This window comes from Typopeltis vanoorti, chromosome 18 (assembly GCF_054136105.1).
Source record: "Typopeltis vanoorti isolate ZY-2024b chromosome 18, IOZ_Tvanoo_1.0, whole genome shotgun sequence".
Taxonomy (NCBI): domain Eukaryota; kingdom Metazoa; phylum Arthropoda; class Arachnida; order Uropygi; family Thelyphonidae; genus Typopeltis; species Typopeltis vanoorti.
In genome coordinates this window covers 51,065,608-51,093,565 of record NC_143566.1, presented here as the reverse complement: position 1 = coordinate 51,093,565, position 27,958 = coordinate 51,065,608, and the positions used below count along the sequence as shown (strand labels likewise).

General features: G+C 35.2%; 1 protein-coding gene across 1 annotated transcript in view; it reads right to left on the bottom strand.

Moving 5' to 3' along the window:
• Positions 1-27,958, bottom strand: part of Spt5 (Transcription elongation factor subunit Spt5) — a 428,434-nt gene that overhangs the window by 238,586 nt on the left and 161,890 nt on the right. The window contains 1 exon segment of the mRNA XM_090408290.1: positions 8,555-8,619. Within this exon segment, the coding sequence (XP_090264416.1) occupies positions 8,555-8,619 (65 nt within the window).

Sequence of the window (27,958 nt, the reverse complement as noted above, 5' to 3'; positions counted from 1 at the left end):
AGCTTCTTCAACAACCACCAGAATATTCTGCCACCTACCTGATATTTATTTTCTATATTCTTACCAAAGTCTTCCCATGACTCTTGTTTAGCTAGTTTTATAGAGTGCTTAGCTTTATTTCATTTGTCTGTATTCTCTAAGAGTACAAGCTGACTTATTCGCCAGGAACTTTCAATATGCCTTCTTTTCTTTCACTCCACTTTAACTTCCTGTGTCCACCATGGAGTTCTGAACTTTCTTACTTTTCAGACAAATCACCACATGCCTCTTCAGCTGAATCAGTCAATGTTTTCTTCAGGACTTGACACTGAATATCCAAGGTTTGGTTTCTGTTCTCAAACTGTTTCATTTTCTCTTGAATAATGTTTGTGTATTTTAGTCTACATTTCACATCTGAGAGCTGCTCAACTTTTATTTACTTTAAAACTTCTTACATGTTCTTCTTTTCAATATGAAATTCATTTTTATCCTGGTTCATGACTAAATAGTGATCACTTCCAATTTCAAATCCTCTGTACACTCGTGTCCTGCACCAGTGAGAAAACATCACTATCAACAATAACATAGTCAGTGAGCTTTTAGTATTCCTTGCCTCTTCTCTCCATGTGAATTTATGCACATTTTTATGTTTGAACATTGTGTTAGTAATAACTAGTCCATGTCCTGAGAAAAAAATCCAACAGGTATTTGCCATTATTATTGGCTTTGCTCTTTTCTCGAAATTTTCCTAAAAGTATTTCTGTATGTCTAACAATCGTTTCCTACTCTGCTATTTAGATCCCCAACAAGAATAAACTTTTCTTTTTTCATTGTGTCAGTTGCTTTGTGTAAAGCCTCAAATAATTCCTCCACTTCTACCTTAGAAGAACCTTCTGTGGGACCAAAGCACAAATATGTCTCATTGTCCAGTACCTCATTCTGATATTTCCCCACATCACTCCACTTGATATTGCCTGCCATTCAAAAATCTTAGTCTCGTATTTAGTGTTGAATACTCTAACTACTCCTTCTTTTCCCTGATTGTTATTGCCTGAATATAATATTTCGTATTTATTGCTTAGAAAGATCTCACCAGTTTTGGTCTTTTTTTGTTTCAGTCACCCCTATTATGTCAATCTAGTACTTATCCTATTCGTCAGTCAGCTCCATTTCTTTGCAATTAAGGCTTCTTATGATGATAATACCAATTCTGAACTCTGGTGATGTTGAGTTGGGACGTGTTTCAGGATTTGTTCCAGTATCTGAAATTTTGCTGTTCATCCTGGTTCCCTGGCAAAAACAACATGGATCTTGTTTAACTGGGGGACACCCAGCCAGAATGAAATTCTGTTATGTTGTACCATCACTTTATTTGTGGTTTAAGCCAATAAGAATAAAATTTGGTCAGCTAAATTTCAAATTTCCAACCGATCCTCGTTCGTTCAATATCCAGGTCGATACTTAACAGGGCGCACCACAAGAAGGTGAGGATTGGTCATTAGGCCAGAAGCCCTGGTCAGTTCTCCACATTACTTTAAAGGCTATGTGGAGGTCTCCTCTCAATTATACAGTTTTGACCCTTAAACACCCCATGCCTTCATTATGATATTATAAATATTTGTTTTACATACACGCACGATCATCAAAATAAAAAAGCACTATTCTTTTCACTCTTTATCATGGATAAATAAAAAAGTCAAGGGATTCTTTAGAAGCAGGGTTTTCTAGTGTTTTTTGAAACATTCTTCAAAGGTCTTTAATTATAATTCTAAAATCACAATATGTAGAGCAATTAATCTGAAATCTTAAACATTTAAGTTACAAAATGTGCCAAAGAATCAATGTCTACTTAAATCTTTATGTGAAATTTGCAGAGTGTCTGGCAGTAAGATTTTACATCAGTTGATTGGAAAGCTTCCTAATACATTACCATCAGGACTGGTCCTATCATATCTGAAAGTGAACCTAAGAAACTGCTTTACTGCTATAGACTAGAACAGATGAGGCCTGGGTTTTCCATAGCATGTTCAACATGTCCTTGAACGAATCCACACCCCATTAAAAATCAAACAGGAGGAAGAGGATAAAACTGAAACTCCTGTTCTGGAGACAAAACATGGCACTAGCCACTTCAGGCCTCCCCAGTATGGGGTGTGATGGTAGTGTTATTGTAATTTCAGCAGGTGATGAAGACATTATTGTAGATGGTGCCTGCTCCTATGAACTGGTTCTAAGGAGCAAACACCCTCTACAACTAAGAAAGTTCTGATTAAGGCGTAAAGAGCAGTCCACCTCTTTCCAGAAGAGTGTAACAACTGTTTCATCATCATCAAATTCCTGACACATACCCTCAAGGGGTGTACAGGATATGATAGTACTACATGAAAAATTTACATAATTACTAACTTCCTATCTACAATTTTCCTCCAAATCAGTCTGTTACTTGTCAAGACTCCAACATTATCAGATCTTATATTTCTATCGTCTAAGGCACTTTGTACCATATCAATCCACCTATATCTTGGTCTTCCTCTGGGTCGTTTTCCTGCCAACCTGGCAGAGAACACTTCTTTTGCTAATCTTTCCTCGCCCATTCTGTTTAAGTGAAAATACCACCTGAGATTAGCTCTGCTAACGCATTCTTGGATGCCGACAATGTCAAGTTCTTTCCTAATATCCTCGTTTTTAATATGATATCGCCATTTATATCATATCATATTTTTAATATGATATTTCTCAGGACTCTCATATCTGCAGTCTCTAGTCTTTGGTCAAGTGTTTTACTTCTGACCCGGCTCTCAGATCCCCAAGTTAAAACTGGTTTGAACACTGTCTTGTATAAAGCTAATTTAGTGTTCCGACAAATTTCTCTCTTATTCCATATGAATTTATTCAATTGACTTCCTACCATACCGGCTTTGTTGATTCTGTTGTCTATTTTCATATTTAATTTACCATCTTCACTAAAAATGTTTCACTTGTTCCACAGGTTCCCCGTTCACAACACAGTTGACATTTTCAACAATTATACCCATTTTCATTGTCTTTGTCTTTTTAATGCTGACCTTCATACCACATCTATTACAACAGTTATTCAATTGAGTCAGGGAATCTTGCAAACTTGTAGCAGATTTATTCAGAAGTATAACATCGTTCGCATAAAGCAAAGAGCTGACATTAACATCTCCAATTCTGATATCATTTTTAATACCACTTTCCTTCAAAATGTGATCCATATAGATAATGAATAACAGAGGGGATAATGTATATCCTAGTCTCACATCAGATTTAACATTAAACCATCTTCCTGTACATCCTTCAATTCTAACTGCCGACTTACAACTCAAATACAGACTAAGTATTGCTTGATATAATGCCCCATTGACACCAATATAACTGTAGCATATTGAATAGCTTCTCTCTTGGCACCTTGTCATATGCCTTTTCCAGATCAACAAAACTTAAATACAGATCTTTGTTATATTCCCATGCTTTCTCGACTATTTGTTGTAAAGTGAAGATCTGATCTTGACAGCCTCTATCTGGTCTGAATCCAGCTTGTTCTTCACCCAGCTTTTCTTCCACAATTCTTCTCAATCGTTTCTCAAGTATACTTGCATAAATTTTATCAGGAACACTCAGTAGGGAAATACCTCTGTAATTCTCACATTCAGTTTTATTTCCCTTTTTATATATGGGCACTATTAGAACTGTACTCCAATCATTGGGAATTCGTCCCTCTGTCCAGGCTTTCTGAACTATGCAGTGCAGCCACTGTAAGACTTTTATACCACCATACTTCAGCATTTCTGGTCGAATATCATCTACTCCTGCTGCCTTTCCACATTTCAAGCCTTTGATGGCTTTTTCTACTTCAAGTATGGATATGTATTCCTGACTGCATGCCTGTTGAGTGTTTTTTACCACTGTGCTGTCATCACTGCTTGTTTTATTTAGCAATTTTTCGAAGTAATTACTCCATACTTCAAGGATATCTTTTTCTCCTGTTTTCATGTCACCTTTATCATCTCTAACTCCTTTTACAGCACTCTTTCCTCCATTTCTAAGCTTCTTCAACAACCTCCAGAATATCTTTCCACCTTCTTGATATTTATTTTCTATGTTCTTGCCAAAGTCCTCCCATGACTTTTATTTAGCTAATTTTACACAATGTTTTGCTTTCTTACATTTGTCTCTGTATTCATTGCGAGAAAAAGCTGACTTATTTGACAGGAACTTTTGATATGATTTCTTCTTTTCCTTCACTGCCTCTTTAACTTCCTGTGTCCACCATGGAATCCTGATTTTTCTATCCTTGCATACAACCCCACCATATGCCTCTCTGGCTGAATCAATCTGGGTTTTCTTCAAGGTTTGCCACTGAATCTCCAAGGTTTGGTTGCTGTTCTCAAACTCTTTCATTTTTTCTTTAATAATCTTTGTGTATTTTAGTCTACAGTTCACATCTGAGAGCTGCTTAACTTTTATTCGCTTTAATACTTTCTTGCATGTTATTCTTTTCAATATGAAATTCAGTTTTATCTTGCTCAAGACTAAAAAGTGATCGCTTCCAATTTCAAATCCTCTGTACACTCTGGTGTCCTGCACCAGGGAGAAAACATGACTATCAACAATAACATAGTCAATGAGACTTTTCTTATTCCTTGTCTCTTCTCTCCATGTGAATTTGTGCACTTTATGTTGGAAGATGGTGTTAATAATAACCAGTCCATGTCCTGAGCAGAAATCCAACAGGTATTTGCCATTATTATTAGCTTTGCTCTTTTCTCCAAATTTTCCCAAATATTTTTGTATGTCTTGCAAACATTTCCTACTCTCTTATTCAGATCCCCAACAAGGATGAACTTTTCATTTTTCATTGTGTCAGTTGCTTTTTCTAAAGCCTCAAAAAATTCCTCCACTTCTACCTTAGTAGAACCTTCTGTGGGACCATAGGAACAAATAAGTCTCATTGTCCAGTTCCCCATTCTCATATTTGCCCACATCACTCTATTTGAAACTGACTGCCATTCAAGAAGATTAGCCTCGTTTTTTGTGTTGAATACTATGGCTACTCCTTTTCCTTGATTGTCATTGCCTGAATATAACATTTTGTATTTATTGGTCAGAAAGATCTCACCAGTTTTTGTCTTTTTTGTTTCAGTCACCCCTATTATGTCGACCTGGTACTTATCTAATTCCTCAGCTAGCTCCATTTCTTTGCCATTCAGGCTTCTTATGTTGAAATCTGAAAACAACTGTTTCTTCTTAAGAAAATAATCTAGATTTCCTGTTGGGAATGGACGTTCATATTTTTCTTTTATCTAATCCATTCATTTGTAAATGCATTTAGTGTAGATTATTTAGCATCCTTTGTTTTTTTCTAGTTATAATTTTAATTAAATTATTGTATTTTTAGTGATTTGGTGGGAGTAGGAGGGCTAAAATACAGAAATGCTTCTTTAGTTTTTTATGATAACAAGTTAATGATAAACTTAAGAAATATATACATATACATACATACATACATGTGGGGAAGGGGGCTTAAAAGTTCTGATAAAAACCGAGAACAAAAATGATGATTGCACAGTTAGCCAAGTGACAATGCACTTCGCAACTATATACCTGGAAAAGGAGTGTTCTGGGTTCGATTCCCATCGCTGATGTGAGGAGCTTAGGATCTTTCTCAGATACAGCCAAGTTAGCCAGTCTTGGGCGTGGACTGCAGGGTTTTTCTCCCCAGTTTATCTGGAGTGCTTCATCCTGCAAAGCAGGCAAACAGGCCTTCAGAACTCAACGTTCTTACAGATGTAGGATACGCTGGGAGGCATAGGGTTAACCACTTTATCCTTGTGTACGGTGTGGTTAAATTAATAGAAACCCTCGACATTGCAAGGTAAAAGGCAAAAAGGAAGAAGAGAAACAACAAAGCAACTGATATATCCACAAGAAAGACCATATCTTCAAACCCTTTAACCCCCATATTTCATCAAATTGTAATAATTTATTATAATTTCTTTTAGGATACATAAGAAGACATGTCACGTCAGAGGTTTTGAAGAAATTCGAAGACAGAGAGGTGCGGGCCGTCAAGTTTTTCGTGCTGCAAGAAAATTCCACAACTGAGATTCATCAAACTTTGTGTGAGACTTTAAGGAACTGTGCCTCGGCATATCCAACAGTTCCCAGATGGGTGGCCAAGTTTAAAACTGGGTATCTTAATACAACAGATGTTCCCAGGTCAGGAAGACCTTCCACAGCAATCACACCTGATAATATTGATGCAATGCATGCCATGATCCTTGATGATAGAAGAATACCAGCCAAAAATGTTGCAAAGACTGGGGATATCCAGGAACAAGTTGGGGGTCATTATCCACTAATATCTGAATATGAAGAAGCTCTCAGTGAAGTGGGTCCCCAGATGTTTGGCTGTCCAAAAGAAAGAGAGAGAGAGAGAGAGAGAGAGAATGTGTGCTGTCATCTTAAAAGATTTTGGGTATTTTGAGAAATCAGGTGCAAATTTTTTCATGAAATATGGTTTCATCACTATGACCTATAGGCCAAACAACAGTCAGTGGGGTGGAGGCACAAAGGTTCTCCATGGCTGGAGAAATGATATTCCAAACCCAAAAGTCAGCAGGGAAAGTTCTGGCCATTGTCTTTTGGAATACGGATAGTGTCATCTTTAACACGTATCTCAATATAAAGATGAACCTGTTACAGCAGCAATTTATTCAAAAGCTCTGAAAGAATTGAAGATGGCACCGAAGGAAAAATGCAATGGGAAACTGAGCAGAGTTGTGTTGCTTTTGCAGGACAACACACCTGCTCACACTGTTCATGAAACCCAATAGTCAATATAAAACTTGGGCTTTCAATGTTTGCCTCACCCACCCTATTCATCAGACATAGCCCAATCTGACTATTTCCTATTCCCAAATTTAAAGAAACATTTGAAAGGAACAAAATTTACCACAGATGATGAAGTAATATCTGCAGCTGAGGACTAGTTTGTATACCAAGGGAAAGACTTTTTTTTCCCTCAGAGGGTGGCAAATAATGCAGCAACATTGTAACAAGCTTATAACACTTCGTGGGCAATATATAGAATAATATGTAAGTTACATAGTTTTACCTCAATTCCTTCATTTTGACTATCATAACTTTTCAGCATACCCTCGTATATATATAAAATATTTTGCTAAACATTAACATTACTGTTGATTAAGCCATGATCAAAACTGATTATCTAAATAATCAATCAGAGGTAATTCAAGAAATGTTTTTGCTTTCCAAAGTGAAAATAAGTGGATATTAGATAGAATACTGAACAACTCAGAGGTGCTCCCCCCTTTCAAAAGTTGTGTTATTTGCAGATTTTTAATTTCTAGATATTCTATACAAGTTGCTCTTATTCTATTTCAAAAAACCAAAATGTTGAAGTTGTGAATAAGGAAAGAGAAACTGACACTTCAAAAGTATTACAGAAGCAAGCATAAACATTGCTCTATGGAGTACATAGCCCTTGAAGAGTACATGTAATAGCAATACAGTTTCCTTATAAAAGTTATACTATTGAGGAATCATGCATTATAGAGTCTGGAAATAGCTGACTGAATGCATGTACATGGATAATTTTCATCTTGGAAACAACAAACTCAGTTTAATAAAATTGAGTTTCCACAGTGAGGGAAAGACTCTTAATATATAGGTATTATTTTGGGGAAAATCCCTATCCCTGATCTTATCCCATCATATCCTTCCCCTTCTCAAAAATTTCTATTTTCAAACCCTCCCAAAGTATTCTCTGCCCACCTTTAATAATAAAAAAACCAGAGTTATTTTATAAAGTTCACATACCCTTTGCCTCGCCAATAATTCTCCCACATCTCTCCAACCCCCATTCCTTTCAATCATACTTCCTTCCTTTAACAGCAGATGAATGTATATTGCCATATGCTGGGATGCTGTTGAATAAGAAGACAGTCAGCAATATCCTACAAAGGTATGTCCGAATTATTCCTCCTATATATTCTTCATACATTTGTCTATATAAAACATCAATAATGCCCCAAAATTTGAGTAAAATAGTCAATGACATTATAAAAGGGGCACTCCTAAACAAAAATAGGCTAAAGAGCCATAAAAATCATAATAAAAAAAATCAGCAGAGGGAAGACAAAGTGAGAATAATAAGTCAAAACACAGACAAGAATTAACACAATTTTGCCAATGCTTATAAGTTACTAGTAATCAATGTGAATGACAATTGTATACATGCTCAATGTTTCCATGCCTGTCATCCTACAGGCATGAATAGTGTAAGAGATGCGCACAGCAATGAAAAAACAGCTATTTTTTACATGTGTATGTGAAAAGAGAATGATATAAGAAGAAATGACACGAGAGAATTATAACTGTAAACTAGTATACTAAGAATTCGTTTAAGTTTTAAGTCATAAAACAAGTACTCAGTTATTTCTAAATTCTAATATTATAAACAATGATCTGATTGTTTACAAGATGCAATTAATGTCAATATTTAGTTTATCAGATTTAAAATAAAACATACCTGATTGCATCAACAACAAACAACTTAGATGGTGGCCTTTTATTCCTCTTTCTTTTTTCAGGTTCCTTAAATTAAAAAAAAAATAATAATAAAATAAAGAAATGTTTAAAATCAAACCACAATGGTTATTATTTATAGGATAAATACAGGAATTCAGGCTTATAAGCACCTCATGTGATTTTATAAAAACAATTCAGGTCTTTCCATAATAATTACCTCAATTTTATTTATTTATTTTTATATCAACCCTGCACAGCAGCAGGCATACAACCAAAGACATGAGTGACATGTGTGGACTAATGGTTAGAGAGAAAGAAGAAATCTAATACAGCAATCCCTTGATTAGTGCACCTAATGCGTTCTTTAAAATAGGTGTATTAATCAAAAACGCACTAATCGAATATAATAACCTATAGGAAAAAGTATAATTTGTTCCTCAAATTTCTTTTTTTTGAACCTTAATTTTTTTATAAAAGTATTAAGGTATGTCTCAGGGCCTAGTTAAAGGAAAACCATGAAGCTGAAAGACAATAAAACATATTCAGAATATAAATTTTATTATTCTACTTCTTAAAAAGGAATTGAGCTAACATAGTTTGGCAGGCATTTTGTTTCTTTTTTTCATACAACCGACAGTATGGCCCTATTGCCTCTTCTGCAAATTTTACTGATTCTCTCTTCATCACGGTCAGCCTCTAAGCATTGCTGCTTAAAAACTTGGTACGAAAAATATTTTCAAATTGTTTCTGTGAAATCTCTTTTGGCTGACTATTAGTGGTTAAATTTTCTTCATATTCTTAGGGATCTTCCTGCTGTGCATCTAAATTTAGCAGGCCAGAATCGCTCAATTCTTCAGAATGAGATTTAATTAACTCTTGGATGTTATCATTGAAATGGAGAAAGAATGAAGGAAGTACGAATTGGTCACCAATACGCGAAATCACGTGCTTTATAGATAACATTTCCCAACTGTTATACAAGCAAAATAGTTACCACTTTAAAAACTACAATGATCATAAAAGAGAAGTTAATTTTCTGACATGTAATAATAAGCAACTCATCCCAGAAGATGGATTGATTACCCTATTATTAGAATGGATTCTCCTTTTTGTGACATGCGCAGAAGTGTCAAAGGGTCTTGAATCTGTGGGCGTACTATAGCAGACGACACAAATTTTGGCAGTAAAAATTCGGAACATAGTATACCATTAAAAATAACTTTGTAAATTGTTTTAAATCGGTAACTAAATTATTTCATTCTGGTGAGTGATTTTTTAAAATAGTCAGCCATAAAAATGTATAGATAGAAAATTTTTAAAATCTGTAACATTTATTTTTAAGATGAATATAGGCACACTAATTGATCCTTTCTTTTAGGCTTACATGGTGATCCGAATGCATTTTTGAAAATTATGGAGACAACTACTGTGTTTGAATAAAAACTTTAGTTTAAGACTGCCTTCAGGCAGTCTATCCTTCACGGTCTACCGAAAACCGACACACACTGGCCAATACATACATGCTAATTCATACCACCACCCATCACAAAAATATGGAGTCATTAACACCCTTAAAAACAGAGCCACAACTATTTGCTCTAACTAGCAAGCTCTGAAACAAGAACTAAAAATCATTAGTGACACATTCATAAATAATGGCTATAACAAAAATACTGTTAATAAAATACTCTATAAAACTACAACAAAAACGAATCTAGATTACAGTAAAACCATAGCCATCCCATATTAAAGGGTTATCAGAAAAAATCAACAGAATCCTACAACATTATAACCTCAATACCACCTTTAAACCACCCACTAAACTTAAAACCATATTCAACTCCTCTATGGATCCTCTCCTCACATTAGCACATCCTGGAGTCTATTGCATCCGCTGCACCTGTAACTTACCGTACATTGGTGAAACAGGAGATGGACAATCCCTATACGCAAGAAAGAACACATTAGACACGTTAAATATAACCATTATGGTGAAGCAGGCCTCTCAGACCACGCACTCAACACCTTACACCAAATTAACTGGAAAAGCACCTGCTCCTTACACTGCACAAAAACCTGGTACGAAAGGAAATTTAAGGAATCCTGCAAAATCCTGATAAATCATCCAAATATCAACAACAAAGATGGCATGAAAATTCCAAGGATCTGGATGGCACACATTCAGCCTACCTAATATGAAAGATCCAGCATAAGTCAGGACTCTAGCCAATCCTTAGCTAGTATTAGAAACCATTCCATACCAACTGGCTGGAATGATGTTAATATATGTATATAGTAGACAACACTAATAATAGGACTCTAGCGTTGATGTACAATTTTTTTATTTTATTTTTTATTTTATTTATTTATTTTTTTGTTTTGTTTTTGTTTTTTTTTTCTCACCAGAGGTCAGGCCAACAATTGTTGTAGCAGTTGGTCAGTGTCTTTAACAAACCAGTTTGATTGTAGTATAGCTTGTTTCCTGTGTATAGTTGTATGCTCCAGAAGATGACCTTGAATTAAAGGTCGAAACGTCGAATGTAGATTTTAGTTAATTTAAACTAAAGTTTTTATTCAAACACGGTAGTTGTCTCCATAATTTTCAAAAATGCGCACTAATTGAATTTGGGTATCGAAAAAAAATGACGCACTAATCGAGGGATTACTGTAGTGTTTTTTGAAGAGATGGAAGTTGTATTCATTGCAAAAATGGTATTGTGGAGGAGTTCTTGCTATTCTAAAGGCAACTAGAATAATGAAGGATGAGAACTTGGTTTAATAAGTTCAGAGCAGAACTAAGTACAAATGAATACTAGTGGCTGCTCATGTTCTTATATGATTAGAGAAAAATAGAGGACTGGTAGTGGCCAATTCAATGTAGAAGCACCAATGAAAATACCTACAAAAAGACATAAGAGACATATGAGAAAGTTTGAGAGGGTGATCTATTAAGATGACTGCATTCTCCTGGATAACTCTGCCATAGGTAGAGCTTATACTCATCCCTATGTTGGTCCTAAGCCTGGGCAAAAGAGGAAAGTTGAGATGGACTAATCATCCATTCTCGTACAACAATCCCCAATTACAGAAACCATAAGTGAAACAAAAAATCCCTCGGAGCAGGGTGCTACAACTCGTGGCTCCCGAACAGATGACTATTTACAGGACTTTGGAGAGGAGCTAACAACTATGGTGCAGGTGGGGGCAGAGCTTTATGAAACTTCACTTGCGGATGAGGTCAATCACTCACCCAAAAATTAAACTTAAAATCGGAACATGGAACGTTCACAGAATGTATCAAATTGGAAAAACTAGGCTGACAGTTTAACGAAATGAGTAAATACAGTATTGATATCTTAGGAATTGCTGAATTAAGATGGACAGGCTTTGGCGAGATAAAAACAACCAACAAATACTGCATATTGTATTCTGGAGATGATGAAAGACATGAGAAAGGAGATGCAGTGATTATAAGTGAGAAAACAAGGAAAAGTCTGATGGAATGGAACTCAGTAAATAATCAAATAACTAAAGCTAGATTTTTCTCCAAGTTCCCGAAATTAACCATCGTACAAACATATGCACCTACAAAAGATGCTGAAGAAATAGAGAAGGCCCAATTCTATGATCAACTCCAAAAAGTAATTGACAAAGTTCCTAAACACAACCTACTAATTGTGATGGGAGACATGAATGCACCAAGTAGGAAAAAGAAAGACGGATGATGAACGTGCTATAGGAAATGAAGTAAGCGGAACAAAATGAAAATGGAGAACTTTTTTACATCCTTCTGTGAATTGAATAACCTCATCATAGGAGGCAGTATCTTCAAACATAAGGAAATTTACAAAATAACATGGATCTGTCCTGATGGAGAAACAAAAAAACAGATCAATCACATTGCTACATGTAATATATTCGAGAGGATATTACAAGATGTAAGGGTCAAAAGAGGAGCTGGTGTAGCTTCAGACTATTTTCTGCTAAATGCAGTAATTAAATTAAAGCTAGCAAGAAATTCAAAACTAAGAAAGAATAATAAAATTAAATAAAACATTAATAAACTGAAGGAAAAGAAAACAAAAGAAAAATTTACCAATGAACTGAAGAATATTCTCAGTTTTGGAAGAATCAAATGAAATGACGAGGAAAACAAGATTGAAGCCAACTGGGAAAAATGTAAAGAAGTCTTCAAAGAAACTGCAGAAGATATTTTAGGAATAGCAAGTGGGAAGCACACAAAGAATGGATTACAGGAAATACATTAAAACTAATTGAAGAACAGAAGAAGATAAAAGAGAAAATAACTCCAAGTCAGAAAGATTACGTGGAGAATATCAGAAGCAATACCAAGAAATACATAAGATGATGAAGCACCTCTGCAAGGAGATGTGCTTTGCATTATGGGATACTAAGGGCAAGTGATGAGAACTTATACCACCTTTATCACAAGTTTCCCCAGTCCTGAAAGTACTTCAGGCACAAACTTTGTTTGCTTACACTTGGATAAAGGATAAAACCAAATATATATAATTAGTAGCATAGCCAAGTGAAAAAACTTCCATAAAGATGGTGAAGCACTCGGCCAGAAATGACAAGAGAAACTACTATCAGCTGTTGGCTGAAGATGCTCACAGAGTGAATGATACCAGAAATCTCAGAGAAGTTTAGAAAATTATAAAGCAACTTGGAGGAACCTACCAGAACAATGAATATGGGGTTGAATAAGTAGTTGACCGTTATAGATGAAAACGGTCAACTACTAACTAAAGAGAAAAAAGTCCAACAAAGATGGAAAGAGTACTTTGAAGAACTATTAAATGTTAAACACGATTCTATAAATCCAAATATTGAGTCCCCTTTTGAAGAGATACTAAATGAATTTGATGTAAACATGGGCGAGATCACAGTGCAAGAAATCATGGAAGCAATCAAGATCCAAAAGAATAGAAAAGCAAGTGGAAATGATAACATTAGTGCTGAACTGCTTAAAGCTGACCTAAAAACATCAGCACCATACCGTATAAACTGTTTAATTTCGTATGGGCATTTGAGAAGGTTCCAAGTACCTGGAAAGAATCACAAATAGTCAAAATTGCAAAAAAAAAAAAAAAAAAAAAAAAAAAAAAGGTGATCTTTGGAGAGGAATCAGCCTATTATCAGTAGGCTGATAATAGGCTGATTATCAGCCTACTATCAAAGATCTTCACTAGAATCATAACAGAATAGAATAAAAGAGAGCACTGAGAAAATACTGAGAATAGAACAAACAGGTTTTAGAAATGGAAGAAGCACACTGAATCAAATTTTTATCCATAGAAATATAATTGAACAGTGTTGAAGTAAATTCAACTATATATCTCAACTTTATTGATTTTGCTAAAACATTCGACAGCACAGACAGAGAATGTCTATGGAAAATCCTGAAGATTTATGGATTTCCTGACAAAATAATAATTATAAAAGATTTGTATGATGAAAGTAAAGGATAAATTCTAGTAAATGGAACAACTTTTGAAAGTTTTGACATCAAAACCGGTGTTAAGAAAGGCTGTGTCATGTCTAGAACACTTTTCATCATTGTCATAGATTGGATAATGTGGCATACCCTGAAAAACCTGAAAACTGGAATAAGATGGAACACTGTCACCACATTAGAAGAATTGGACTATGTTGACGACACTGTACTACTATCATCAAGATTTGAAGACATAAAACTTAAGACAACAAAGTAGGAGGAAACTGCTAAACAAATAGGCTTATACATCAACGAGAAGAAAACCAAAATATTAACAATTAACAGTAATAAAGAATGACCCAATCTTTATAAATGGAAATCAAGTAGAAGTGACAAACATTTTTAATTACCTCAGAGCAACTGTCGACACAGAGGGTGGTACCAACGAACACATTGCAATAAGAATTAAAAAATCTTGCTACGCAGAGAAAATTTGGAAATCAAATATAAAAACAAACTTAAAGGTGCAAATTTTAATTCAACTGTTAATTCTGTACTACCTTATGGAAGTGAATCATGGAAACTAATCAAACAAGAAAATAAAACTGATGCCTTCCAAACAAAATGTCTTCTCAAAATTTACTGGCCAAATAAAATCTCAAATATTGAAAAATACAATAAAACAAAAACCAAACCCATTACAATAGAGTTAAAGAAATGCAGATGGACATGGGTAGGCCATGTACTGAGAATGCCAACATCAGAACACATAAGAACAGCATTGACATGGGAACCTGATGGTAAAAGGAAGCGTGGAAGGCCTAAAATGACATGGTGCCGGATAATAATCGAAGGACGAAACAAACTAGGATGGTCAAGTTGGGGGAGAGAAAGAAAAGAGAAGCAGCAATGGACCAAAGGGGGAAATGGCACACTAAACTCAAGGCCTCATACATCTCATAGGTGCATAGAGCAATAAGGAAGTAAGCATTCTCCTGGATATAAGGAGGCATTCTGCAATTGAGAACATATGAGATTTATAGTGTTGAGAGTTGTACAGAAAAGGAGCAGTGGTTTGACTTATAAAGAACAAGTTTCATGCAGGCTGAGGAAATTAGATGTGATGTGCTTTTGCACAGGACAGATGTACTAAACCAAGAAGAGAAATATGTTTCAATGGATAAGACTGATGCAAGATCTTTCTTCTGAGAAATAAGTCAGGACTGTGTTTTGATAGCATCAAGAGCTTTTGTAACTGATGCTTCAGAAACTATCTTGCCAGTCTCAAGTGGATGAACATAATTTAGTGAATTTCAATGCTATCAAAACATAGTCCTGTCTTATTTCTCAGAAGAAAGATCTTGCATCAGTCTTATCCATTGAAACATATTTCTCTTCTTGGCTTAGTGTTGAGAACTGAACCGTACACACAAGTTTTATGTGCTTGTGCACAGGACAGATGCACTAAGCCAGGGATTGCCAAACTTCTTTGACCGTCAACCCCTTCAAGAGTTTCTTGACTTTTTATCGACCCCCTCTATTTTACTATTAAGTAATTATAATAGGACAAGCAGAAAAGATGCTTATGTGAGTTTTTAGATTGTTTATTTTATAGTTACAGTGTTTCTTGTATGTGTAATATAGTATATACTATTATACTGACTTAACGTGAAAGGGATACCTTTTGTTTTCGACGTCCTTCTTAACATTACATATTTGATAGGAGAGATAAATAATATATAAAATATAAAGTTTAATTTAGATAACAAAATAACAATAATACAATCTTCCTATAGGTATATATAGGATGTACAAAACTACCAGCCCTGCTCAACTCTTCAACATAGATTAGTTTAGTTCGTGAATGAATAACGAGTGAATTATAATATGAATGTTGATGAATTTTAGAACATTAATGCTCACTTGTATGTTGATGCGCAAAAATGAGAACTGGGATCGAATACGTGTAAGTATAAGTAAATAAGCAACCACGCACGTTTTGCAATCTCTCTCCTGCTGCGCGGGAACCACCGACATCTATTTATTGGTAAATACGTAATTTTGGCCTACATGATTGGTCACCGTAACTATTTTCATGACCTTGCTCCATCTTACAGGTTTTATTCATGTCACTGTTCCCACGATTCACTCTTAATTGCATTGTCATTCAGGATGGAGGTAATCCAAGTTAACCGAATGAAATACTACCTGTACAATGATGTCTTATATTTTTCTATGGACCCCTGGGGGTCGATATCGACCACTTTGGCAACCACTGCACTAAGCCAACTTGTAAAGGTTTTGAGAGAAATAGGAGGTAAAAGTGTGAGAGTAAAAGCACAGATCCTGGGATACCCCATCAGTGACAGAGAGATATCATGAGAGGAAATTGTTCACCATGATGTGCAATGAATGACCAGACAGGAAAATGGAAATTCAATCACATAGGGCAGAACAGAGTGAAAACTATAAGAAGGTGCCAGGAATATCAAGAGCAACCACATAGAAGGGCCTCTAGTCTTGGTAACTCAGATCACAAACTTATGTCTCGTCTCGTCTCCTCTCTCTCTCTCACACACACACACAGAATGCCTTTCCTCCAAAAGTAAACACAGAAGCAGTGGCTCTTTTCTCAACTCAATTCACAAATATGTGCAAGTTTCCTCTCTATTTCACCAAATACCTTTGCTCCTGCCAATCCCAACCTCACGCCCTTTGGTACAACAGAAGTACCACGTGTGATGACCTCATGGAATTGTTGCTCTTTCCTTCCATGGTTTGACTTTTGCTTCCCAAACACCTGCTCCAAGGGAGTCAAAGAGACAATCCTCACTGGCAAGAAGGCCTTCATTCCCCATTCTACCCAAACTTCAAATCCACTTTCCAAACTCTGGTTCAACAGAAAGTGTACCAAAGCAGTTGATGGAAAAAAGCAGCTTACATCAAAATGCACAGCTCCATATACTTATACTTATTCCATACTTATGCTGAAGCACACAATAAATGCAAAACAGTCATCAGTAAATCTAAATAGGACTTTATAAAGGCCAAAAGCAGAAAACTTGTCTGCTGCCCAAATGAAGGTCATGTCTTCTGGTTTCTTGTTATTGCCATCAAACCCAAAGCTATCACACACAAAGATAAGGCTGACATCACTCTTTTCCTCCAACTCTTGCACAGATTAAGGCAAATCACTTCCTCCGACAATATGAGTACTGTATGCCACCATCATCATCATCAAATACCTGCTATGTACCCTCAAGGGATGTATAGGATGTGATATTACTACATGAAAAAAATTAAATCATTACTAACTTCCTATCTACAATTTTCCTCCAAATCAGTCTGTTACTGGTCAAGACTGCAAAATTATCAGATCTTATATTTCTATCGTCTAAGGCACTTTGTACCGTATAAATCCACCTATATCTTGGTCTTCCTCTGGGTCGTTTTGCTGCCAACCTGGCAGAGAACACTTGTTTTCTAATCTTTCTTCGCCCATTCTGTTTAATGACAACAACACCTGAGATTAGCTCTGCTAACGCATTCCTGGATGCTGACAATGTCAAGTTCTTTCCTAATATCCTCGTTTTTAATATGATATTGCCATTGATGCCATCTGTTCACACCTATAATCTTTCTCACGACTCTCATATCTGCGGTCTCTAGTCTTTGGTCAAGTGTTTTACTTCTGACCCAGCTCTCAGATCCATAAGTTAAAACTGGTTTGAACACTGTCTTGTATACAGCTAATTTAGTGTTCCGACTAATTTCTCTCTTATTCCATATGAATTTATTCAGTTGACTTCCCACCACACCAGCTTTGCTGATTCTGTTGTCTATTTCTATATTTAATTTACCATCTTCGCTAAAAATCATGCCTAAGAAGCTGAAATGTTTTACTTGTTCCACAGGTTCTCCATTCACAACACAATTGACATTTTCAATGATTCTCCCTATTTTCATCGTCTTTGTCTTTTTATTGCTGACCTTCATAACATATCTATTACAACAGTTATTCAATTTAGTCAGAGAATCTTGCAGACTTGTAGCAGATTTATTTAGAAGTATAACATCGTCCACATAAAGCAAAGAGCTGACATTAACATCTCCAATTCTGATATGATGTTTAATACCACTTTCCTTCATAATGTGATCCATATAGATAATGAATAACAGAGCGGATAATGTACATCCTTGTCTCACACCAGATTTAACATTCAACCATCTTCCTGTACTTCCTTCAATTCTAACGGCTGCCTTATAACTCAAATAAAGACTAAGTATTGCTTGATATAATGTCCCATTGACACCATATAACTGTAGCATATTGAATAGCTTCTCTCTTGGCACCTTGTCTTAATGCTTTTTCCAAATCGACAAAACTTAAATAAAGATCTTTGTTATATTCCAATGATTTCTCCACTATTTGTTGTAAAGTAAAGATCTGATCCTGACAGTATCTATTAGCCTGAATCCAGCTTGTTCTTCACCAAGCTTTTCTTCCACAACTCTTCTCAAGTATACTTGCATATATCTTACCAGGAACACTCAATAGGGATATACCTCTGTAATTCTCACATTCAGTTTTATTTCCCTTTTCATATATAGGTACTATGAGAGCTCCACTCCAATCATTGGGAATTAGTCCCTCTGTCCAGGCATTCTGAACTATGCAGTGTAGCCACTGTAAGATTTTTATACCACCATACTTCAGCATTTCTGGTCATATATCATCTACTCCTGCTGCCTTTCCACATTTCAAGCCTTTGATGGCTTTTTCTACTTCAAGTATGGATATGTATTCCTGACCGCATGCCTGGTCAGTGTTTTTTACAACTGTGCTGTCATCACTATTTGTTTCATTTAGTAGTTTTTCAAAGTAATTACTCCATACTTCAAGGATGTCTTTTTCTCCCGTTTTCATGTCACCTTTATCATCTCTAACTCCTTTTATAGCACTCTTTCCTCCAATCCTTAGCTTCTTCAACAACCTCCAGAATATTTTACCACCTCCTTGATATTTATTTTCTATATTTTTGCCAAAGTCCTCCCATGACTTTTGTTTAGCTAGTTTTACACAGTGTTTAGCATTCTTGCATTTGTCTCTGTATTCTCTAAGAGCACAAGCTGACTTATTTGCCAGGAACTTTTGATATGCTTTCTTCTTTTCCTTCACTGCCTGTTTAATTTCCTGTGTCCACCATGGAATTCTAATTTTTCTATCCTTGCAGACAACTTCACCACATGCCTCTCTAGCTGAATCAATCAGGGTTTTCTTCAAGGTTTGCTTGCCACTGAATCTCCAAGGTTTGATTCCTGTTCTCAAACTCTTTCATTTTTTCTTCAATAATCTTTGTGTATTTTAGTCTACAGTTCACATCTGAGAGCTGCTCAACTTTTATTTGCTTTAAAACTTTCTTACATGTCATTCTTTTCAATATGAAATTCAATTTTATCCTGCTCAAGACTAAATAGTGATCACTTCCAATTTCAAATCCTCTGTACACTCTGGTGTCCTGCACCAGGGAGAAAACATCACTATCAACAATAACATAGTCAATGAGACTTTTCTTATTCCTTGTCTCTTCTCTCCATGTGAATTTGTGCACATTTTTATGTTGGAACATGGTATTAGTAATAACCAGTCCATGTCCTGAGCAGAAATCCAACAGATATTTGCCATTATTATTAGCTTTGCTTTTTTCTCCAATTTTTCCCAAAATATTTTTGTATTTCTCACAATCATTTCCTACTCTGCTATTTAGATCCCCAACAAGGACCAACTTTTCCTTTTTCATTGTGTCAGCTGCTTTTTCTAAAGCCTCAAAAAATTCCTCCACTTCTACCTTAGTAGAACCTTCTGTGTGACCATAGGCACAAATAAGTCTCATTGTCCAGTTCCCCATTCTCATATTTGCCCACATCACTCTATTTGAGACTGACTGCCATTCAAGATTAGCCTCGTATTTTGTGTTGATGGCTACTCCTTCTTTTCCTTGATTGTCATTGCCTGAATATAACATTTTGTATTTATTGCTCAGAAAGATGTCACCAGTTTTTGTCTTTTTTGTTTCAGTCACTCCTATTATGTCGATCTGGTACTTATCTAATTCCTCAGCTAGCTCCATTTCTTTGCCATTCAGGCTTCTTATGTTGATAGTACTGATCTTTAACTCTGGTTATGTTGAGTTAGAATGTGTTTCCAGATTTGTTCCAGTAGCTGACTTTTCGCTGTTTGTCCTGGTTCCCTGGCGAAAACAACGGGGGGCCTTGTTTAACCAGGTGACGGCCCAGTCAGCATGAAATTTTGTCATGTTGTACCATCATTTTTTATTTTGGTTTAACCAATAAGAATACAATTTGGTTCGGCTAAATCCCAAATTGCCAGCCCATCCTCGTTTGTTCAGTATCCAAGCAGATACCCAACAGGGTGCACCATGAGAATGTGAGGAATGGACATTAGGTCAGAAGCCCTGGTCGGTTCTCTGCCTTACTTTAAAGGCTATGTGGATATCTCCTCTCAGTTATACAGCTTTGACCCTTAAGCACCCTATGCCTCCTATGGTTTATCAACAAAAGGTATCAGATGAAAACTGAACAACTTGCAGACTAAAAATTCTTCTGGTCTTGATAGCATTTTTCCAATTGTGCTCAAAAACTGAACTCCAGAGCTAACACCTGTCCTGCATCATCTGTGTAATCTTCCATACTTAGCTGTCACTTCTTCCAAAACATGGGAGCAAGCATACATCCAGCCTATGCCATAAAAAAGGAGACAATGGGTCAGTAGTTTGACTACTGTAAAACTACTGACCAATTTCCATTTCAATCTTCAAGATAATAGAGAAAGTTATCAATTGTCAACATTTATTTAAACTTATCTCTCTTTCCGATATTATTATCCCCCCCCCAATATTATTGATCTCTTTAATTTTACTGGCTACTTCTCTTGGAAAGTTGGAAGGACACATCATATAAACAGAAGGTACATCCACTGGTTCTCCTCTCCTTTGGCCAATTTCTATATGGAGCATTTTGAAAAACAAAATCTTGATACTACAATTCTCAAACTAATATATATTTGGATAATATGTATATATATATATATTGATGATGTGTTCCCAATTTGTCCACATGGCTCTAGATACTCCAATCACACATCTACCCAATGGTATCCTTTCTTACTCGGTTTACAGAAAATCCATACAACTTTCCCATCATACTCCTTTTCAACAATATGGTGTTATCAAAACCCTTGTCAGCAGAGCCTCCAACCTTTGTTCTACCCAAGCTTCCCTTATAGCTCAGCTCTCCTTTATTCACTAGACCTTCCTGTACAATGGTTACAATTTAAAGAAGATCAATAAGTTACCTGTTCCTCGCATCCCTCTCAATATACAGACTACAGTAATACTATTGCTTTTCCCTATATACAGGATACCTCAGAAAAAATAGCCAGAAAATGTAAAATGTAATCTCTGTATTGGTTTCAAAGTTGAAGCTGGCTTCACTTCAATCCTCTTCCTCCCCTCTCTGTTCCTTGGTCTTGCAAATTATATTATGGTCAAACTGAGAGATCTGCCAACATCCATCTTGGAACACAAGATGGATGTTGGCAGATACATCCACTGTCACAACTATGGTCAGTCAGGTCTAGCTGACCATGCTTCATCATAGCAAATACATATTTGAAAGACTCTTTTAGAATCAGCAGCAGATTTTTTTTTATAAAAAAAAGCCTACTCTAAATATGGTTCTGTAGGCTTTTTAAAAAAAAAAAAAATCTGCTGCTGAGAGACCTAATTCTTAGGCCTCTCAACAGTTATGGTTTTTTCACATTTGATGTCGTTAGACACCATAAGGCAGTGGTGTTCAACCTTTTTTACTATGTGAGCTACTTTTCTATACTAAGTTATTCGGTGATCTACCCTCTTATATAGATCACGTTCCCCCAACCTGATATCTGATTACGCACAACTATGCAGTTAAATGCGCTCAATCACTTCGAAGGACCTACTCTCCCAGCCCTAAAAACTTCATTTGTGTATTTAAAAATTTATTTATCACTTTTAATTATTTTAATACAACAAATAAGACAAACATATTGGAATAAAATATTTATTTCTCTAATTTGGAAAACCAAAATTAGAAAAAACAACAGATTGATTACAAACTCACAAGTTACAGAAAATGGTTGATTAAAAAAAAGTTAATGTGAAATTTGGCAATGTTTGGACCTCGCAATATTTTCATAGTCAGGTTGATATGAAGAAGTGACCAATCACAGACAATCATCCAAATGATCATTCATAAGTTGGTTTCTTAATTTATTTTTTATGACGTTCATATTTGAAAATGCGGATTCTGACAAGTATGTCGATCCGAAACACGATAGAATTTTTCGCGCAATATCAGTTAATATTGGAAATTTTTCACGTGTATACTTCCAGATGACTTCATTGTTTATTAATTTTAAATGTAAACTATTCTGAATGTTTATTATCTCAAGTTCTACTTCAGCTTGGTTTATATCAAACAGCCCACTAATTTTATTTGAAATTTCTATGTTGTTCAAGTTTTCTTGAAATGGATTATTGATAAAAGATACAATCATTTCAGTTTTATTAAAATCTTTAAATCTTGAATTTATTTCTTTCTCAACTAATTCTATTTCACGAACAAATTCTTTTAAATCACAGTGAAGCATTTCTTGATTTTGTTAAAAAACTTTTAATAAATGTGGGAGATGTCTAAATTCGTGGTCATTTATATTTTTCTTTAATAAAAGTAAGTATTGTTGGAAAGTTTTTATTGAATTTAACATGTCAATTAAATTTTTATCTCTACCTTGTAACTCTAAATTTAAATTGCTTAATTTCGTACAGAAATCTACTAAAAATGATAAGTGTAACAACCATCTTTTATCACTCAATTGTGGATAAATATCTCCTTTTTCATCAAGAAAAATGTTTATATCGTTAATTAATACAAGTAATCTTTCTAAAAATTGACTTCTGCTGAGCCAGCGAACATTATTGTATAACAGAAGTTCCCTGTCATCATCTGCCTGTAATTTAAATAACCGCCGTTGCAGGGCTTTTCATCGAACAGAATTTACAATTTTAAATGTAATATCCAAAACATCTTTTGTGTTTAATCTTTTCCTACACAGTACTTGTTGGTGGATAATAGTGGTACGTTAAAATATCTGGATATTTGTTATCGTTTTTACATAATGAAATGAAGCCTGATTTATTACCTATCATTGCAGGAGAACCATCAGTAGTAATAGACACAAGTTTAAAAAGCGGAAGTTTGTTTTATTTCACAAATTCATCAAATGCCGAAAAAATGTCTTCTCCCCTAGTCCTTCCCAATAATGGTACAATTTTCAAAAGTTCTTCTTTACTTGAATAATCTTGATTCAAGTAAATTTATTCGCATGGTATTTCAATAAACTTGAAATACCATGCGAATAAATATCACATTAACTGAGCAGTATCAGTGAAGTCGTTTGATTCATCAAATTATAATGAAAACGCAACACACTGGTGAATGTCTGACATTAACTGAGTATTCAGATTGGCACTTAAAATTTCAACTCTTCTCATAACCGTTGTTCTGGAAAGTTGTAAATCATTAATATTTTAAATGATTTCATTTTTATTTTTAAAATCAGAAAATAAAGATTCTGCTGCTGCAAGAAACAATTCTTTTATTAACTCTCCATCAGTAAAAGGCTTTTTTGCTTTTGCTAATAAATGACACACTTTCAAAGATGCAATTGTGGCTGATATTGGTTTATTTATCGAAATCATATTTTGTTGTCCAGAAAGTCCTGCCTTTAAATTTATAATTTTTGATTCACGTTCGGAATTTTGGGGAAAATCTTCATCATATTTTGCATGTAGCGATCGAAAATGTCTCTCAATATTACCTTTTTTTTGGAATTGCTACAGATGAATTACAAATCAAACAACAACACTTTCCATTTACCATTGTAAAGAAATAATCCATTTCCCAATCCTTGTGAAAATGATACATCTTCGATTTCTTTGATACACTCATGATTATCCTCAAATTAAAAAAAAATAACTTTTAAATATTTTATTAAAATAAAAAATGTTTATAACTTATCAATTAGTAAACAAAATAATGGTAAATCCAACAATAAATTTAGAGCAACTGAAATTCTAACAGTGGGAAGTGTGTGATGTAGTTACGAGTAAACATGATTATAAACAAAACGCATACGATGTGCTTTGCTTATAATCGTATTCACTCGGCTCGCTGTTTGACTTCCACTGATCCAAATTAATGCATTTACCCGGACTTATATGAAAATTACCAATTTGACAATTTTAACGAAAAATAAATAAACAATAGCAATACACTTAAAGAGAATTAAAAAAATTATACAAAATAATGATAAATAAAATATTATGTTTTCAGTTTTAATTAAATTTGTAAGTAAAGAGGAATAAACAAGAGATAGACGGGCTGAACACTGCCATACCTCATATGGTTTTGGCAATGATGTCTTCTACTTGAATAAGTGGTAGAGTCACGGATTCCCTTTCCATACAAAGTATGTAGGACAATCACAGACATTCATGCCCGTGTCAGGATTCGAATCCACAGCCTCTTGGCTGGAGAGCGGACAAGCTAATCACTTGGCCAACCAAGCAGGCAAGTTATGGTTAGCCAACAGCTAATTCCAAATCTACAGTCTTATGAGGGCACTTCTCATATGACTTCATGCTCAAAATAGTTTAATTTCTTCCACTTATTGTTTTGTGTGTGTTATTACAATTTCAACATTGTATTCCTGAATATGTCTCTGTGGCAGACAAAATATTAGAACAATTAAACCTGTTTTTTAATTATTTCTCTGTGATGTATTTAATCTATTAAATTTAAGTATGATCATCAATAGTCAGCTTCTCCATCATTGAGAGATCCACCAATTAATCACTGGTGACCAGCATGGAATTGCCTTTCTAGTTGCAAAGCTGATCATTTAACCTACATCCTCCACCACTGGACACATGCTATGGAAAGGTTCAGAGAAAGATGCTATCACCTCTTAACATTTCGAGAGGTTATGTCTGTCCATCATTGAAACCTATTCCAATGTATTTAAGATAAGATAGGATAAATAGGATAAGCTTAAATACATTCTCTGGTTTGAGAATCGTAGTATCAAGTGTTTGTATTTCAAAATTGGCCAATGGAAAGAAGAACTAAAGGATATGCCCTTCATAAATACGTGTCCTGCTTAAATACATGTTGACTATTGATAACTTTCTCCATTATTTTGAAGAGGATTGAAGTAATGGCAATTGGTTAGTAGTTTTACAATTGTCAAACTACCGACATATTACCTACCCTTTTTTTGGGATAGGCTGGATATATGATTGCTTCCATGTTCTGGAAGAAGTGCCAGCTAAGTATGGAAGATTATACAAATGCTACAGGACAGGTGTTAGCTCTAGTCATTGATGGCAAAGCTTGTAGAGAAGTAGCCATAGGGGATGACTACTTCTCTACAAGCCTTGCCATCAATGCAAGAGTGCTTCAGGGTTATGTACTATCACCTACCATCTTTCTCCTACACATAAATGACCTACTGTCAATCACCACTAATCTTATTCACAGTTTTGCAGATGACAGTACTTCCCACTCATTTAATGTATTCATCTGAAAAAACCAGGCAGGATTCAGACATCCCGAGCTTCAAGGTCATCTTCAACTGGTGACTTAAACACTGATCCCCATATCATCCTTCTATGCCACAAAAAACTCTTCCCCCCGCTCTTTTTTTTTTTTTTTTTTTTGTAAAATGGATCTCAGCTCACCTACCCTAACCCTCAGTAATACAAAAATCATCAAATAGGATTGGCTCTCTCTCTCTCTCTGTCTGTGTGCTTGGACTGACATTTAATATTATGTGCAGTTCTAAAATAGATAATCTGGTAAGTTTGGAATAATTACTCCAGATATTCCAAACATTCTTGTCATTAATTTTAATATCATTACTACTGTATTTGATACTTTTCCTGATATACTCCTCCACTGTTAAATACACTTTTTTTCCCTAAATTGCTAAAACATTTTACTCCTGTGCGATATTTTTCTTTATAATATTCCTAAAATCATGTCATCAAATTTGTTTTAACTACTTTAGCATGCTTTCTTATTTTTCTCAACATTCTTTCACAGTACATGCTGTTTATCTGCTCCCCACAGACCAGAGATTTCTGATTAAACTTCTGATTAAATGGCAGCCTTAATTAAATAATAGAGAGAAAGAGAGAGTTTGGATGATAACCTTTGTACTACACAACTGTCCACAACAATAAAAAAATAAAAATAAAATAAAACCACACTATGGTGTTAAAAAGACCACTGAATTAAAGTGTGCTAAATTGGTAAAGCTATGAGCACCTCAATTGAATGGGTACACTAAATACTAAACCAAGAAATGGGTATATCAAAGTCATCTGCAAAGAGACACTGGAACAAAAACATGTCGAATGTCAAATTTTGAAAGTCTGTTCTCTAAAGAATCGATTCAACTTTCTGAGGAGATTTGTGACCACTGATGAGAGATGAAAAGGCAGTCAAAACAATGGAAACATCCTGAATCTCCATTTCTGAATAAAGCAAAGGCATTCACTACATGAATGCCTTTGCTTTATTCAGTTTATAAATTTCATCCAGTTTATAAAATTTCTATCTTTCTTTCTTTACCTAAAGATAAGCTTCCTCCATCAAACTTGCCACTAGTCTACTGATTTCTTTCTCATTTGACCATGTCATATTTTGGACAATTCTGGAAGATATACCTCTGTTTGTTACAAAGAACACAAACTCTCACATCAGTTTTCATGAGGATAAACATTCAAGCCTTGCAGAATATGTCATTTGCAAAAGCACAAAAGGTGCTTCGGAAGAAACAAAATATTGCACAAAAGTAAATTCCTTATTTCTTTATTTCTATTTTTATAATTTTTTTTGTATTTTTTAAAAGATTTTTTACATAGTTTCTGTGTAAAAGAAACCCTGCAGAGACAAAATATGGAAACTTTTCAAGTCACTTCAGACTTTCAGTCTCTCACTTGGCAATGAAATTCATCTCCCATCTAAAGATAATCACGAAAATTCATGCCCACAGTGGGATTCAAACCTGCAGCCTGCTGGTTGGAGAGTGGATACACTAACCATTCTAGTTGTTATATGGACAATGTCACACCTGTCCCTAACCCCATATTCTATTTATTTCCTGTTTCTAATTCTTATTCACTCTCATTTTCAAGCAATCAATTGTCCTACCTGGCTATTATTTAAGGCTGATCAGTCTTAAAAATCCTAAGCAAATCCCAAGAATAAATCAAAATATAAACATATAAGGCATTCCTCTGGTGACCACCACCATCACAACATCCATCAGAGAAACAGTCAAGGTGGAAAAAAATTACTACTCTTTAGATATTTAATTAGGAGCCTCCATAGCTCAGTCAGTATAGACGAAGCCCTTTGGTCGGAAAGACCTGGATTCGATTCCCGTCAGTGACGCGAGAAACCTTTATCTGGTCTCTTTCGACTAAAGGTGAGTTAGCTGGCCTCATATGAAGGTAAGGGGTTTTTTCACCTGAAAACTCCAATTTTTCATCCCCCAGAACAGGCAAACCGGCCTCATGAACACATATGGATTACAGCCAGGAATACATCCCAGCCATATGCCGGTCCCGAGCTTGGATATAATGGGGGAGGGAGCAATGGTGAACTAAGTTGTAAAAATCTCACCAGGAATATTCCAGCTCAATCGTCACCCGGAATAACAAGGATCACGTTGCTTGTTTGGCTGGAGGACAGGCAAGCTTCGAAAAATAAGTTACAGTCCCCTAAACAACACTCTCTCAAGATATGTTCCTCAAACAT